Raw genomic sequence first — 18,362 nt, 5'->3', positions numbered from 1 at the left:
CATTATTTGAATACATTGTGACTAGAAAAAGGAATTTATAATAAGATTTTTTTGACAGTTACCCCAAATCCATAAGCCTTGCCACTATCTGTTTGCTTTATGAGAGCAATGACACCATCAAAATGGTATTTCTCAAATGAGGGTTGTCTAGTATTTGTTTTAGGGAGAGGCTGAAGACTCGGGAAAAGGGCAGAAAATCAGTTTAAATTAGATAGTCAGCGGCTGATCCTGGCAGACAGTTTTATAATGGATTTTTTTTGTAAAAATGTGTTTTGAGAATAAACTGGAAAAGGTTACAATATGTTAATTGTGGCCCTCAGGACGAGAGAGAGAAGGGGTAGCTTAGTGGAGTATTGTACCGTGGTCACAAATACACCTGTTACAATCAATTAATCTGCTTTGACCTTTTAGAGGCTCATCTGCCCTTTTCAAGAAAACAGCAAATACGACAAGCTTCTTCATGGCTAAATTGTGTTTCCACTATCACGAGCAGTCATACACGAAAATGTAAATAGGCTTAAGGATTTCACGTATGCAACCAATGTTTGACCACGTCCAATATGGCTAGATCTAATCGAATAGGAAAAAGGTAATTCTTGCCATTATGGCATTATGTTCTATACGCCACTATGTCACATGACCAAAAAAAAAAAATACTGCTGTGACCTTCTTCTGTGCCTCTGGTACTGCAGATTTCATTGGGAAAAAAGTCGCTCTTTAAAATTCATAAGAGAAATTATTCACATAAATTGCAACAGTCTCTTGAGCAATTCAATTAAACAAACGGCCAGAACATTAATGCTAGACTGGGTTAGCACTGCTAGCGATAATGAGACTGTCCTAATGTAAGTTACATTTTGTTAGAATGCACAAGGGGTAAACACATTTCAAATGAAGTATAAAGTACATTTTGAAGGCTAGCACACCACATCAAATGGAACTACTCTCTTCTAAGTAAAGGTCTTCCAGAAGCATGTTCCTTTCTTTGATACTAATAGAAAAAAATAACAACTATAATAGTAACATAATCTGTACATGTGTTGCATCCATGTTGGTGCTAGTGTTCTGATAAGGTTTTTTAAAGTTTCTTTTAAGGTTTATTTTCAAAATTGAGATATAATCTTTCTTTCAGGATGACTTGATGAACTTGCTGCATAATTCTTATTTGTCCTGTGAAAGCCTGATGTTCAGTACATGCAGGCAAGCGCAACATTTTCTGTGTCAGGATAATTCTGTGTCATCAGTCTCTGCGAGGCTCCACGTATTTATGGCCTCCTTCACAACAACCTTATTCATCATTTCCCCCCGCAACGCCGTTTCAGCAAATATATATATGCAACCATAACTCTTAATTGCCACGACGGCAGCAGAACAGTCGCCCCCGTCACACAACAGTCCCCCAACCCCAATGCCCCTAATAGTATTTCAATTACACGTTGCGGTAGTCCAATGAATAATGTTTCTAATGAGCTGTGCACGCTTGCGGTTGGTTGACAACTGATGAGTTTGTGGCCTTGTGTCTGTGTGTGGTGTGCTTGGTGTGTCTGAGTGTGGTGTGTCTGTGTGTGATGTGCGTGTGTGTGTCTGTGCGTCTGTGTGTCTGTGTGCGTCTCGCAGGTATGGCAGTGCGGCGGGAGCATGGAGGTGCTGCCGTGTGCCCGCGTGGCCCACATCGAGCGCACCAAGAAGCCCTATAATAACGACATCGACTACTACGCCAAACGGAACGCGCTGCGGGCCGCTGAGGTCTGGATGGACGAGTACAAGTCTCACGTCTACATGGCCTGGAACATTCCCATGAACGTGAGTCTGCACTGCAGCACCCGAATGCAAACAGCAGCCACCACAACAACAACAACACAGCCCATCTTTCATTCACGCTTGATCGGTTACATGGTGATTACAGTGCTTAGTACTTAAAGAGAATAGTGTTATCTATTAGTTTCACGCAGCAAGGGAGCTATAGGGCGCAATGTACATGCATGACTGGATGCAGGGATGCCATCAGGACAGGGAGGTGCACGAGGGGCGGGGTGGTAGTTGGGGACAAAGGGGTCAGTTGTCCCAGGCTGAGGGAGGGAGGGGGCTTGGCGGCAATGCGCTAAGTTTTTCAGCCGCCATAAAACCCCACCGAAGAAAAAGAAGAAGAAGACGAAGAAGAAGGGGGGGAAGGGGGTGCTCGGAATTGAAACCCTATTTCAGTGGATGTATTCAGTAGGGGGCCCTTTAAGATGACTTTGTCCTGGGCACGGCCAAAGCTATCAGCGGCCATGACTGAATGTAAACACCAGGGCCACTGACAGCTTTGGCTGGGAACCGGGATAAAAACATCTGAAAAGGCCCCAAACCCAATACATGCAATGTAATGAGGATCCAATTCTGGGCACCCTCTCTCTCTGGGCCCGGGACAAGTGACCCCTTTGTCCCCCACTGTCGGCTTCCCTGACACTGACTGTACCTCCCCCCATCCCTCTCCTTCCAGCCCCTCAACACCTCCTCCTCCCCATCCCCACTGCCTCCTCCACCCTCTATTTCTCTGCATCATCTCTCAGACGCTAAATAACTGTGGAGTTGTGTGGATTGTGAATGACAGTAGCTCACTGTGTGCCTGACAGGGGAATGATTGGATGAAATAATCACCTGAAGGCTCCTGAAAATCACTTTTGACAGAGATGCTTTGAAGTGCCTGTGGGATTGAAGCATTAGTCAAAACCACTGCTTCTGACATCAAAAAAGGGGTTAATTTAGAAAAAATGAAATAAAAATCGTTCGTCTTCTCTGCAGTTTAGTCGCTCCGAGCTAGAGAATTCTTGAGCTCGGTTCTTCTGAGGATAACTTTTTAGAGTAAGCTTCTTTTGAACGAGATTTCTAAAGTTTTTAATGGTGTTGAAGCATTCTGGATGCTCACTCTTTGACTTCCCGTTTTAGCCCACTTTACAAAGGTAATAAATAAAGGTAACGAAGAAAAGGCTCTCGTCAGCATCTACATAAATAGCAACAAAGCATATCGTTTATTTGTATGTTCTCCTTCAATCTCGATATCTTTTGTTCAATCGCCACTGAGTTTCTTCTTTTGTTCCCCTCACATCTCATTAGCGATTGCATGGGCTAATTCCTATCTGTGTAGTCATATTGTTGATATTCAGCGGTGGATTGTGAATGTTTGTGGAGGGTGTTGAAACAGGGTGTCTCCAAATGAGCCGTCTCGTGTCAGGGGAGTCTGGCTTACTGAAGCATCGCGCTTATTACGTATTCCCCACATCAATCTGGAAAGCCTCTCACACTCTCTCTCCCTCATTATCATTCTCTCTCTCTCTCTCTCTCTTTCTCTCTCTCTCTCTCTCTCTGTCTCTCCCTGCCCCCTCTCTCTGTCTCTCTCTATCTCTCTCACGTTCTTTCACTTTCTCTTTCTCTCTCTCTCTCTCTCTCTCTCTCTCTCTCTCTCTGTCCCAGCACCTTTGCTTCACCTCTTCTATCTTAATCTCTCTCTCTTTCTCTCTCTTCCTCTCTCTCTTTGCCTCACCACCTTTGCTTCACTTCCTCTCTCTCTCTCTCTCTCTCTCTCTCTCTCTCTCTCTCTCTCTCTCTCTCTCTCTCACTCTCTCCCTCGCTCCCATGCTCCCCCAGCCAGCCAGCCAACAGGGCCGTGAACGCTCCTAATTAAACAGCTGATTAGAATTTGCTCAGCATTGTAATAAGCCTAATGAAAGAACAATACGGCTCCCAGATGACTGACACACGGGTTTCCTGTGCCCACGCTGTGAAAGTTGACTATTCCTCTCAGGGGTGCCGACAGGGGGGAGGGCAAAGGGGACAGTTGTCCCAGGGCCCAGGGAGAGAGGGGGCCCAGAATCGGGTCCTCATTACATTGTATCAATGGGGCTGGGGGGACCCTTTCAGATGACTTTGTCCTGGGCCCAGCCAAAGCTGTCAGCGCCCCTGACTGCTCTCCTTCGCCCTCTCCTGCCTTCCCCCTAACACCCCTTGCTTCTCACTCGTCCCCCTCACCCATGTGGGCTTGGTTGGTGTTTGCCTGTTCAGCCTCAAAGGACTCCTCTGCCGACTCCTGCCGGGGGTTATGGTTGGTGGCCGAACTAATGCGGTCGTCTCATTTCTGTCACGTACTGTACTGTGTACACACACACACACCAACACTATACAGAACCCCGGGGTGGACTTTGGGGACGTGTCGGAGCGGATGGCCCTGAGGAAAAGGCTGAAATGCCGGAGCTTCCGCTGGTACCTGGAGCACGTGTACCCAGAGATGAGGATCTACAACAACACCATCACCTACGGGGAGGTACGTATGTGACAGCCGCATGGCTTTGGCTGGTGCTGTGCCGTAGGATGCCCTTATTTATTTCCCTTCCGCATTATTTCTGTGATACTGTACCATTTTTGGAAATAAGCTCATATTACACCTCCTCCCCTTAGGTTAAATGATTGAGTTTACCTTTCTCCTCTATCAACTATTCTCTGAGTATGGCAGTGCCAATTTTACCTCCAAGTTAGCGGTTAACATTGAATCCTATGAGACCAGCTAGCCGCCATTCCAAAAATGGTACAGTACCACTTACGTAAAGAACATATTGATGTGTATCATTGGTCCTTTGCAGTCATCTTTGTGTTTGTATGGTTTCTTCAAGTTATGTTGTCTTTGTGTTGTATGGGGTCCTCGAGTCCTGAAGTTTACCTGCTTGTCCAGCACTTTGGTCAGCCAGCTGCCTGTTGTATTTTAAAGTGCTTTATAAGTAAACTTGACTTGACTTGACTTCCATGCTTGAGCCATTCGACTTCCATGGGACAGCCGAGGTTGGATTAATGAAAAACATGCAAACGTGCATGGTGCAGTCAAGGAGACACGGTACCAAATCATACATAGAGTACATACTGTAGAACATACGGTACAGTTTGAATCCTAATTATGGTGCAGTGTAGATTACTTTTAGGAAAGACAAGAAAACCAGAGAAAAAGAACAGACTAAAGTGAACCAGTAATTTAAAGTTGAGCTCTCAATTATCTCAATTTCAAGTCCACTTCAGACCTGTTTTTTGTAAAGCAATTGGTTTCCTTGCTTTTGCTTGTTAGAATATACAGTGCTAGATGGGAATGTAAACCTACACTATACAGCAGTCTTCAGGCAGGGGCAGTACTGTACCCAAAGTGGGTGTCGGACCCCTAGGGAGATTGTAGAGGTACTGCCAGTGGGGGCAGAGGGAAGGGCTTTGCAGTACAGTGAACGCAATTATATAAATTGTATTGTAAAATATTCTAAGGTTGCGAAAAGAGGTTGCCAAAAGTCCAAAAGGGGGTGATAGCAGAAAACTTTTGGTAACCACGCTGTTCTGCATTTTTGTCATTGGTCTTCTCGTCCTGCATGACACGACTTGATATCATGTAATGACACAAGTAAGCCTTCTCTAATTGTGCACCGGTCGTGAAGATTAATGAACAGATAAGTGATCTCCTTATGGATGTAATAGCTCTGTGATGTACATGTTTTTAATAATTCAGCCTTCACAGATCGATAGGTAATTCAATAGCTTATTAAAGGGCTGTTAGGACAATTCCAGGAGTCTACTTTGTAGGGAATTATGTGCTAGTTTTGAATACTGCCGAGGACAGAGATTATGAGAGAAAAATCAACTGTGGAGGTCCAATTGCATGTGGAATCATTGCAGAAAGAGGAGTTTCCTCATCGATTTTCACAAGGAGAAAGGGGGACAAAAATCAATAAGCTTCCCAAAAGTATTGCGTGGATAAATCAAAATTAAAGTATGGATTGAACAAGCATTACAATTTTTAACAGACAGTTTTTCTATGGATGTCCTGAGTGCGGAGGCATCTTGCAAATGGGTCCGTTGAAGCATGGCCCATTTAGATGGCACTATTTCAAACTGGCAGACTGGCCACGAGGCAGCCGGGCGACTCACACACGCAGGCACGGCACGCACACATGCTGCTGCCATATTGAAACTGCCGGAGAAAATGGCTCTCCCCTCCTCTCGTCGTCTGTCAAGGCAGAATCATCCGCGCCATAACACTGAACGTTGGCCCATTGTGCCGTTGTAAGCGGGGAGTCGTGTGACATGATAGTGAGGCCCCATACCTGAATCTTTTGTGTAATATCCACTTTATTAAGCATGATTTCAAGGGTGGCTCCATTGCTACAGATTTCTACCATACCATTTCCGGTTGTGTCATTTTACTGGGTCTTTAGTGAGAATGCTACTGATGTTCAGCCGAAGCCAGAATCCCGCATAGCTTACTAGCCAACATCTAACAGCAAGCATACAGGTGGAGGACCCTATTTGAATCAAATCAGTTTGTGGTGCACTTGTACACTCATCAGTGATGGCCACGATATAGCCCTTAACAATCTTTAAATGATGTAAAAATGTTTATGTTACATGCTTACATGTTTGTTTTGGTTGTCTGAACTAGCAGATCAGATACCGGGTTCTTTCTAATGTCCTAACTCCGGTCCTCCCTTGCTCGCTTGCCTGCTTGTGGCCTTGTGATGACGTCACTGACGACAGAAGTGTTTTTCAAAAACTTGTGAAAGCGCAATTCTAATATCATTTTCTCATCTGCGATCGGGATGGTGAATGAAAAATAGTCCTCCGAAAGTTTTAGCTGGGCTGACAGCGGGGAAACTTTATTGTTTTCTCCACGGAGGGGCGTCAGCAAAACGCGAGGCCACAAGCATGGGGCGCCGACGGGAGTCCGCATATTACAAAGAAGCCGTCCTGTGGTAGCAGCAAAGATTGTCTTTGGTAGCAGAGAACTTTGAAAGTAGGCGTGACTTGTTGGCGTGGTAATAAGGTGGATAGGAAGCATGCAGCACAACGGCTTCCCTGTGGAGCATTTCTCAAAAGCATAGTTGCTAACTACATTAGCTACTTTGTTGGTTGCAATGCAATTTTTCATTGGCAACTATCCAAGTTACTAACTGCTATCCACTACGCTTTTGAGAAATGCACCCCTGATATATACAGTGTATAGGAAGCCCTTTTTCGGGATGAAACGGCAAAGCAGATGGACTGGCATGCTTCCTCCACAGGAAGTGTAACAACTGTTTGTCCAAACAAATGGGCTGTGATCTCCTTCGCAGTCATGGTTGTCATTGTTCAGGATTTGATGGATAGGGCCTGCTGCATTTATGGTATAGTATTCCAGAAGGGAAACTTAAGCTCCAACAGGATTGACTGGGGATGGGGAAGAAAGGCTGAAAGCTGTATAGTACATCTTCTATAATTCATGCATGCTGCATGCAAGATCAAAACACAGAGAATCACTCACTGTGTACGTGTCGTGTGTGAATTTGTGTGAGTACACATCTCTATGCAAATGTGTATGCACACCTTTATGCATTTCCGTGTGTGTGTGTGTGTGTGTGTGTGTGTGTGTGTGTGTGTGTGTGTGTGTGTGTGTGTGTGTGTGTGTGTGTGTGTGTGTGTGTGTGTGTGTGTGTGTGCGTGCGTGCGTGCATGTGTGTGTGCGCGTATGTGTGCGTGTGCATTTGTGCGCTCCCGTCTTTCTCCAGGTGAGGAACAGCAAGGCGAGTGGCTACTGTTTGGACCAGGGATCTGAGGAGGATGACAAGGCTATCCTGTACCCCTGCCACGGCATGTCTTCCCAGGTCAGCTTTCATCTCCTCGCCCCCTTTGTCATCTCCATTGTTGCACTTCCTTTTAAAGAGCCTCAATGCCGAGCTTTTGAGTGCCATGCCAGCTAGCTACACATTTTATCTTTGAAAGAGAGAAAAAAAACCTTCTGAACTGATGTGATGGGGAATACACGTTACATCACTTTCCTTTTGTCGTGTCAACTACAATAAAAGTCTTGTCAGTTACAGAGGCAGGCTGGCTGGCAGGCAGGGGGTGTTTTTTTATTATCAGGAAAAAGCTAGAGGAAGTTAATGAAAAGGAATTGAATAAATTCATCACAACGTCATACCTATATGGCTCTCTCCACAGGATGCCATGCACCGAGCTGTTACGCGAATGAGATGCGGCGGGGAATTGTTTATCAGGTGTTTTCTTACTGCTCATTGCCCGTCGGTGGTGAACTCCTAACTAAGCCTGGAGTCTAAGCCCCCCTCTGGCAAATGAGGGCAAAAAATGAGGGAAAGCCAAATTAAATGAAATGTGTCATTATGTCGCTACACCAGAGTGACGACGGAAATTGCTTCGTGACCAAAAAAAACAAACAAAAAAATGACAGAAAAGAGAGCAAATAGAATAGTGGTTCATAGGCTCATTCCCCATTGTCATAACACTCATTGGGCTCAAAATACACCAAATCAGACAAAAACAAACACATGACTGTGATATCGAAGATGGTTGGGTTTCGTGAAACAACCTAAACACATTGCAAACAACAACGCATGAATGTGCTGGTCTTTCGTGCTTTTCACTGCTGCCTGCCTGCGCTGTGAACACACATTTTTCTTTCTCTCGTTCCAATAATCGGCGGTCGAGAGCACCTTCCCCTTTCCTGCTGCTTCGTCCTCTGGCTCTCACATGCTGTGAGTGAAGAATCTGGAAAATGCAGTAAAAGCTTTTCCCCCCTGTGTCCACCACACTTGCCAGTGGCAGCACTCATTCTAAAACAACCCCCTTTTCACAATCTCAGTAGATTGTCCTGCTTAAAATAGTTCACACTCTGTTGAATTGTACTGGTAGTCGGCGGGTCTCTCTGGAGACAGACTTGGTCACCCTGCGGGTCTAGACAAGTGGCATGGTGGGGGGCTGTGGAATGGGATGGAATGGGCTGTGCTCTGCTGTGCTGCGCTGCGCAACGCTACGCTGAGATGCGCTGTGCTGTGCTGTGCTGTGTTAAGTGATAGAGCACAGGAGAGTTTTCCTAACCATGAGGGTTTGTAACCCTTCCATGCTCAGACTAGCCTACAGCATAAGGTTTTTTATTACCAACATGGTGGTAATAACCGGGTTCTAATCTGTTACTGCAATGTCATAGCTGGTATGCAGCTGAAATGGAGTATTTTCAGCAAAAAGCTGATTGCCTTCGATCCCATCTGCAGCAAGGGGCTACAAACAACGGTCTTGCCATTGCTTTTTTGCACCATCACACTTCTGATAGCTCATTATAAAATAGCAAGGGGGAAAAAGGGCCAAAGCTAAACTTGATGATTTTGAAGAACAGAGAGCCCAAATCATTTAAAAAAAATGGCCATATAATTTTATAAGAACTTAATTACAACAACATGCATTACTGATAATGCCACATGAATGTTTGTTCGGAAGTAGAATTTTTTGTTTGTACACAACACACTAGAATTTCTAGTGTGATATTTGGCACCATTTGATATTTATGAGATCCTTGACTGGCTGTCTGTCTGCCTGATTGGCTGACAAGGGAGAGGATGAAGCAAAGAGCAGAGGCATGCAGCCAACCAGCTGCGCCCATAGTGTTGCCTCGTTGATATCAGATATCCGTCGAACTGTGCTACCACGCCATAACAACACACTACAGTTGTGCCCCTTGGGTTTGGATGTGGGATACTTTAACAGCCTATTGTTTGCTCATCTTGACTAAGCAGCATAATTTGACAGAGCAGTCTACCAACACGTCTTGTTTTCCCTACAGTAATGTATTCAAGAGTTGATGGGTTTGGATGTAACTTTAACAGGCAATCGGCAGCTCATCTCAACAAAGCGCGACCCATCTCGACTGAACGTTGTACCGCAACGTGTTGTTTTCCCTCTCCCTGGCATCAGCTGTTTAGCCCCGTGCAAGTACGACAATTAACTCCCATTAAGACTGACTCACGAGACAATGAGTGAGGAGGAGATGAGAATTTCACCATTCACGTCCTTTCACCCCCCCCCCATCATGTGAGAGCGAGCGCCTTCACACCTCTAATTTGGCCGGGAGTACTATTCTCCTGCATCATTTATCACTTCGCAGCGAGCGGCGTCCTTATGTAACAGATACCCATAGATTTTGTTGCTTTCATTCACGAGATTAAATATTAAGGACGGCGCCTGCTTAGATACAAAGGTTTCGCCTCCGTCTTTTTTTTTCAAATGCAAACCTCAGAGCAAAAATGATGTGTGGAGAGAGAACTTTTCGTTTTTGTTGTTGTTGCTGAATTCGCCTTCTTAATCAAAAAAATGCCTTCATGTTATTCCTTTGTGAATTATTGTGCTGTGGTTGTAAATTACATCATATTAGCCCTCCTGTTATCCTTGGGGTCTATTTGACCCCATTCAATGTTTAATGTCTTAAAAATACATGAAGTACATAATTCTTTTGCTTCATCTTTGATTACTTTTCTTAAATATATGGGGTCAATGTGAAAAAAGTGAAATTTCCACAAAAATGTTTTCCCTAAGTACATCCATATTTTTCTAATACATGTTCCAATATGTCTAGATTATGTAAAATACATGAACATAAGTTATTTAGAACAGAACTTTTTGCTTTATTTAGGGCTCTGATAACAGACAATATGTATGATGTGGACGAAGGCCAAAACTAATTCAAGGCAACTTTTGGGCAGTTGTTGCACATTTTCGCCTAGTCATGGATTAGGTTTTTTTTGGTGTGTTGGCTGTGTGTGGGGGTGCTAGGACTTATCTAAAGGGCTTTTTTATGTCCCCAACAAAGCAAAAGTAAATATCTGAGGCATAAACCGGTGCAAAAGTTTTTGCTTCTACTGATTTTGTAGACATTTAAGTGGCTGTGGTCAAAATGACCCCAAGGATCACGGATGTAACCTAAATCTGAGGATACCAGGAGGGTTAAACAGCATACCACCACTACACTGCACCACTACTTTAAATTACCGCAAATCATCATCGCAAATCGCCATCTATAAGCAGGGACTTTACAAGGCAATAACAGTATAACCTTTATGGGGACAGTAAATTGAACTGCCTGTGATTGTTAGCTACTTCCCATGTGTGTGCGTGTGTGTGTGCCTGTGCCTGTGCCTGTGCCTGTGCCTGTGCCTGTGCCTGTGTGTGTGTACGTGCATACAACTCTTTTAGTGTAGTGCTAAATTAACACAAAGAGCATATATGGCTTTACAGTGTTAACTGAACACGTAACAAGTTGAATCACAGGTACTTCAACACTCAAAGAGTTGTGAATTGTCCGATTAGTGTTGAGTTGACACTGCATTTTTGATTGACGGTGTAGTTGGCGCGCTACTCCACGGAGGGCCTGCTGCAGCTGGGACCGCTGGGCTCCACCACCTTCCTGCCCGACACCAAGTGTCTGGTGGACGACGGCCGGAACCGCACTCCCAGCCTCAAGAAATGTGACGCTGTGTCTCGAACGTCACAGCGTCTGTGGGATTTCACACAGGTGCGTATTCCAAACCCTCACCTACAGTCGTTGTTAGGATTGTTGTTTGAAACAAAAAATAATATCTACGTATAACGATAATTGCCACAGTATGATTGATATTTTAGATCATCTGCTCACATAAAACACTGCCAATGAACACAATATGTTACTTGCACTCAGTGTGAAGGCTGGTGTGGTCATACTTAAACTCTTGAATGATGATGATGACGATGACGATGATGATGATGATGATGATGAGGATGATGATGAGGAGGATGATGATGACTTCCTCTCATCGTCACAGCTTTAAGTGTATGAGCATGTTTCCAATACCGCCAACACTACTACATGCTACTTCAGTGAAATAATAATAAAAATAAATAATAAATACAAATAATAAAATAAAATGACAATATAATTATCCCACCATGGCCTGCAGACATTGTATATCTTGTCATGAAAAGGCAGTAACAAAAACAGGAAAGACTAAGACTAAAAGCATTTTTTTAAAGCCTAATTAAATACATTACTCTTGCAGACCTCACCTAACCTCTCCACATGCTTCAGTGAAATCAGTTATTATTAGCTGTGTTGTCAGGAGCGGGAGCACATCACGACATGCCACATCTGAGGAAGATGAGAGGGTTGTTTTCCCCTCCCTCTATGCTTTTATAGGTACTAATCTTGGATAGTGCTGTCTGTACTCATGATATAATCAGGGCTGGACGGGCAATCTGGCATAGCGGGCATTTCCTGGTTGGCCCTGCACCCTTGTGGGCCCCTATTTTCAGAAATATAAAAAAATATATATATATTATATATATTTTAAATATATATATATATATATATATATATATATATATATATATATATATATATATATATATATATATATATTATTATATATATATATATATTTTTTTAGATTTCTGAAAGTAGGGGCCCACAAGGGTGCAGGGCCCACCGGTGAGTCAGTTCTACGCCGTTAATTATGAGGGCCCCCCTTTTAAGCCAAAAGTGCCCGGGCCCTATTTCTCCCCCAGACCAGCACTGGATATAATGACACATCTTGTAGTGCATCTGGCCCATCCCACACCATACAGTCTTATATTTTATCAATAAGGAAAATGCACAGTCCTTAACCAGTGGGAATAACAACAAAGAATTGCCTGTGGCGGGATGGGGATACTAATGATGTTGACGAAGCTTTGCTGGGCAGACCTTTAGATCCATCCATCCATGAAATAAGAATTTGGTGTGAAATTGTCGTGGGACGAACATGACAGGATTGTTAAGTGTTTTAGCCGCGAGCCATTTTGTTTCCATTCACAAAGTGTTGGTTTATGTTTATTTATTCCTTTATTTATTTATTTATTTGCTTTCATGATTTGAGAGCATGTTTGAAAATCTTATTTTCTGTCTTTCCTCTTATTTTAACCCCTAACTTCCCTTCAGAACGGTCCAATCATCAGCCGAGATACCGGACGCTGTCTGGAGGTTGAGATGGCTAAAGACGCTAATTTCGGACTACGGCTCGTGGTGCAGCGATGCTCCGGACAGAAGTGGATGATACGTAACTGGATTAAGCATCCCAGGCACTGAGGGGAGGGCGTAATCCCACTTTGTTGCGTGATAATCCCAAGGACAACGTACAGTTGCGTTATTATCGCCAACAATGAACCAAGAAGGAATTATTCTCTTTTTTTATTTTGTAAAAGTCACAAAACAAGTGATCGACTCCAGTGAATGCGTGCGACTACTCCACAGACAATAAACCTCCTCTTTTTTTCTGGAGTGAACATGCTTTTGAAAGAGCGAGTCTACAGATAAAATATGATCAATAAACACATTTTCAAAGCTGCCAAGGGACCCACAGATACTGACCACAGTGAAAACGGCAGTTTTTTTTCCTCTTCATTTTTTTGCCATATCCAACATTTCTTACGCCTACCTGCAATACAGGCACAGAGCAAACACGTGAAAGGCTGGCACTTACGTTATACAAGCTTGTAAAAACGGGATTGTGTAAATTCAGCCTGTGTGCTGTCAAGGGTTGTGTCAAGGTTTATTTAAAGACAGAGGGGAGGAAAAAAAGGTCCGTTAAAGTCACCGTGTCAGCTATAAATAAGAATCATGTGAGGAGTCTACCACTGTATATCCGAACTGCAAACATGAAGATAATCCTATCCAGAGCCGGTTTTATCAATAAGCAGACTTGGCAGTTGCCTAGGCCCCCATCAGTTTTTGCCCATTGCAGGGGGCCCCCAAACAGCCGTCCAAGCCATGGTCAATACCAGCAAATTCAAAAGGGCCCGTGTCTATATTTAGCCTAGGGCCCTGAAATGGGTAGAACTGCCTCTGATCCTATCACGATCCAGCACTATCAAGACTGCAACTGGCCTTTACTTTTTTCATGATTTTTTTTTACCATTATTTCTTTTTTCAACTCTATCGCTTATGCACAGATGAGAATCATGTGGTCACAGGAGGAATCATGTGCCTTTTTCAGTCATTGTTTTGACTGGGGAATGTGACCCCTTCCCCCTTCTAAAGCATGTACAATACTTTTAACTTAATTCTGAATATACCTATAAATAAATGTAAAGATGTCTTATAATAGTATGTTGTAAAACTTAAAAGCGTTTATCGGTACCTCAGTAATAGTTAAAACAATAAAAAAAAACATAATTTTTAATCTATAGGTGCCACTGGCCTTGTTTTATAATTGATTGTTATTCCTGACTGATATGAAGCTTTTAGGTTTTTTTTTATATCACACGATCTTGGAAACAGACCAACAAACAATACTTACTTTACTTTCAAACTGTTAAAAAGAAATATGTTTTTGCTGCAACTTTTCATCGGCAGGAGTTGTTTGTCTGCGGCGGCACAGCACTGTGTGGCGTTCACCATGAACAATATTCAATTTTTTTTGTAACCATGGTGCTAAGATGCCTTTGGTTGTTGACACAGAGAGTGAGCACAAATTAAATGTCTTTGTTGTGCTTCCACTTACCGACTCCCAACTCCTACAGGATTCAAGCCCAACGCTGCGATCGTTAAAGCCCACCCACAGGATAGCAGGTCTTCAACGGCCACTGAAAGCTTTCCAATTTATCAAGCTCAGCAAGAAACTCCATATATGTGTGTGTGTGTGTGTGTGTGTGTGTGTGTGTGTGTGTGTGTGTGTGTGTGTGTGTGTGTGTGTGTGCGTGTGTGTGTGTGTGTGCACTTGTGTGTGTCTATGTGTGTGTGTGTGTGTGTGTGTGTGTGCTGTGCACGTCCGTGTGTGTGCATGTGAGTGTGTGCTTTTCTGAAGTTAAGCCAAGGGATCATAACTCTGAAAATAAATCATGCCTTTTGTTTATGCCTTTGGTTTTGGTTGCTGCGGTGCACTGTACATTCACTTCTGAAAGTTGTATTCTTCCTGGGTCCCAGTTTCTGGTTTATGGCGATAGATTGTTGCTAATGAACTTTTGTCTTGGGGTTTTCTGGGTTTTCTGGGTCTCTCTGCCTGCCCTAGTTCCCACCCTGGCAGGCCCTGTAGGCAGGTGCTGTAGTTATGCAGTAATGACTTTCTCCAGTACAGTGCAGTACACACACATGCAAAATGCATGAGAGCCTTGGTCAAACAATGAGGAAGCGCAATACCATTACAGGTTGAGTTTTTTTAACAGCGCTACTTTTTAATAATGACTAGGCTGCGCTTCTGCTGTGGTTCACAGTAAATCTTACATTTTAAGGCACCAGAGATTCCAATAGTCAGCTGAATTCACTTCTACCTTTAGCTGTTCCTTGCCAAAGGAACATGCACAATGCCATTAATTAGTGATAAACATGTGTAACGTATGCATTATACAGTACAGTGTATGCTGTGTGTGTGCACACGTTGGCAACAGGAACTGTTCTGTGTTGTGTATTATTATGCATGCATGTTAATTACATTCATGCACAAGTGGTTCATTAATTTTGGGCAATCGCACAGAAAATACAATTGTTTATGTGGGCCTCTTTCCCGTTGTTACTCTGCCCTTACACTGTATAGGGCCTATGTGTGTGTGTGTGTGTGTGTGTGTGTGTGTGTGTGTGTGTGTGTGTGTGTATGTGCGTGCGCGCATGTGTGTGCATGTGCATGTGTATCCATGTCTATGGATGTGTGCGCCGCCAGTTTGTGTGTGTGTGTATGTGTGTGAGTATGTCTGCGCGTGTGTGTACCTGTGTGTGTGTGTGTGTGTGTGTGTGTGTGTGTGTGTGTGTGTGTGTGTGTGTGTGGGCACCTATGCATTCTGACGGCGTCTTTTTAATCCCAGCTTTCCGGCCAGTTTACCAGGCGGGAGATTGCAAGAGCTCTCCATCACGCCACAGCTACTTGGCTCTAATCATTTCATAAAGGCCATGCATCATTTCGGTCCTGTCGTCTTCAGAGGCAATATCTTGTTTCAAGTGGGCCGAGCGAGCCGTGGCTGCATAGCTTACTAGCCTACTACACCAACTCGTTTCACTTTCAGGAAACCAGCTAAGGAGGACGTGAAGAAGGGATGAGGAGAGAGAGAAGGAGGACAGAGAGATTTAGAAGAGAAAAACTCTATCTTTTTTCCAGATGTGTTTTTTTATTATTATTTACAGCACATCCCCATTTTGCCTTCCTTAAGCGTAAAAATATCGCAGATGCTTCACTGTGGCTCGGCAAGGTAAATAGCGAGCATTCACCATGAAATAGCCGTTATGCTTTTGCTCTCCTGGAATCGGCCCTCATCGCTCAAGTAAAAAGGGGAAGAGCACAGACGTCAGGCGGCAAAACAGCAATAAACACAAAAGGAGGAGGCTCAAGCGTAAGCGCGCTCGCTCGCTCACTCGCTCACTTGCTCATTCGCTCACTCTCAGACCCCTATTTACTTATCCTCACTGATGGGTCCTATACACTGAAAAAAAATGGCGAACCCTGTGATTTCTCTCTACAATCCACCGGTGGTGGGGGAAAGAAAAGCTGACACAATGACAGTGGCTTGCACACACACACACACACACACACACACACACACACACACACACACACACACACACACACACATACACACACACACACACACACACACACACACACACACACACACACACACACACACACACACACACACACACACACACACACACACACATCATGGATGGACGTGGATGCACACACACACATACACGCACATGCACACACATCCATAGACATCATTACACACACACACACACACACACAGGTACACACATGTGCAGACATACTCACACACACACACACACACACACACACACACACACACACACACACACACACACACACACACACACACACACACACACACACACACACACACACACACACACACACACACACACACCCAGGCCCTATACAGTGTAATGATTCATGGCGCAGTCTGCACTCTCTCTCTCTGCGGTGTGGGCAGGATGGATGTTGTGACAGGGTGATCGAGATCTGTGGGCTCTGGGGGCGGGGGTGGAGAACAGGGGTGGGGGGGGTGCAGCGGAGTGGGGAGTCACAAGGGTGGGGTGAGGTGGGGCCCAGGAAGCCAACAGGAGAGTGAGCAAAGGGGTTAGCTGTCCCGGGCCCAGGGAGAGAGGGGTCCCAGAATTGGGTTTTCAGTAGGTTATGTGCATTGAGGGATGGGGCCCTTTCAGACTACTTTTCTCCGGGCCCGGCTAAAGCTGTCAGCGGCCCTGGTATGGTTATGGGATGGAGGGGGGTGGGGATGGGGGGGGGCACTGGGGTCTCTGGCTGCTGCTGTCTGGAGTAACATTGGTGCAAGGACACTAGCCTCGCATGACTAACTGCCCTGACACCTACTTCTATTGCTGACGGACATTTTTCTTTTCTTTTTTTTTCTACTTTCTCCTATTCATTCAAACTCATCCTAACAATCCTCCCTGGCTTTGAGCCAGGGTGCAAAGGTAACTTCATTAGCGAAATTATTTATAGATGGAAGCATGCGTGATTTGTGCCCTCTCTCTGTTGCCCCCTGCCATTTTATCCGATACACCAGTGGTTCTCAAAGTGTGGTCCGGGGACCAATGGTGGTCCGCGACAGCGCTCAGGTGGTCCGCTAGAGTATTCTACTTTTCGAAGACGAGCTAGCAGTTGGCTGAATTTGTAACATAATTACAAAGCTAAACATAGTTGAAGTATTATTTTCACCACAATAAGGCAGGCTTGTAATGTGAATAAAAATCTGCATCAAAATTAGTCTTAAAGCACCCCTCAGCTGCCAATTCATTTGACAGGTGGTCCCTGAACATTTTTACGGGGGACAAAGTGGTCCTCGGCCTGAAAAAGTTTGAGAAACGCTGCGATACACGGACAGTCAAACCATTAACTCACGCAGTATTTCCTCGCAGACAGGTGAGAGTTGTGTGACAGTGGGCGGATGGTATACGGCTTGTGTGGACAGGGAACGAAGGCTGGTGCCAAAGACGTCGTTTTCACTTTGAGTTACGCTAGCAGCAGCCTACAGTACGTCTGTATGTCATTACAATAATGACTCATCTCGATTCATCAGCATTTGAAATGTTCAGCGTCTGGACTTGAAGAAGGCCAAAACTTAGAGACTATCACACAGATTCAGCTGTTGGGCTTGAAATGCGCCCACATGCCAGACAAGATTCTCTTTTGATTTGATAATAATTAATGACATTAATGAACTGCATGTCGCTGAGTGTTGCCTCACACAGTTCTTTGAAAAGACTTAAGGCCTACTCCCAAAGTACAACACAACTCAACATGACTGATGTTACACAGAGTCTATAGTAATGCCAGAGAGAGTAGAGAGAGAGAGGTTCCATTGGCCCATTGTTTCCTGGTTCTATTATGGCCCCCTTTAGGCAGACCTAGGCAGACCTAAGGACTGTTCTATTCATTGTAGGAGCATTATGACACGCCCCTTTAGGCAGACCGGAACCTGGTCGTGTTAGGTGCCCATAGAAACCTTTTATGTTGGCATATCTCTATACTTAAAGAATCTCTGGTAATGCATTATGACTT

General features: G+C 44.3%; 1 protein-coding gene across 1 annotated transcript in view; it reads left to right on the top strand.

The window, feature by feature from the left end:
- Positions 1 to 13,971, top strand: part of galnt9 (polypeptide N-acetylgalactosaminyltransferase 9) — a 100,031-nt gene extending 86,060 nt beyond the window's left edge. Inside the window, exons 7-11 of the mRNA XM_063194421.1 lie at positions 1,618 to 1,803; positions 4,163 to 4,300; positions 7,548 to 7,643; positions 11,171 to 11,338; positions 12,776 to 13,971. Of these exons, the coding sequence (XP_063050491.1) occupies positions 1,618 to 1,803; positions 4,163 to 4,300; positions 7,548 to 7,643; positions 11,171 to 11,338; positions 12,776 to 12,922 (735 nt within the window). The 3' untranslated portion in view covers positions 12,923 to 13,971. The remainder of the gene's footprint in view (positions 1 to 1,617; positions 1,804 to 4,162; positions 4,301 to 7,547; positions 7,644 to 11,170; positions 11,339 to 12,775) is intronic.
- Positions 13,972 to 18,362: the final 4,391 nt, after the last annotated feature.

This window comes from Engraulis encrasicolus, chromosome 3 (genome assembly GCF_034702125.1).
Source record: "Engraulis encrasicolus isolate BLACKSEA-1 chromosome 3, IST_EnEncr_1.0, whole genome shotgun sequence".
NCBI lineage: Eukaryota > Metazoa > Chordata > Actinopteri > Clupeiformes > Engraulidae > Engraulis > Engraulis encrasicolus.
The sequence above is the reverse complement of the archived record's forward strand: the minus strand, read 5'-3'. Positions and strand labels throughout refer to the sequence as shown.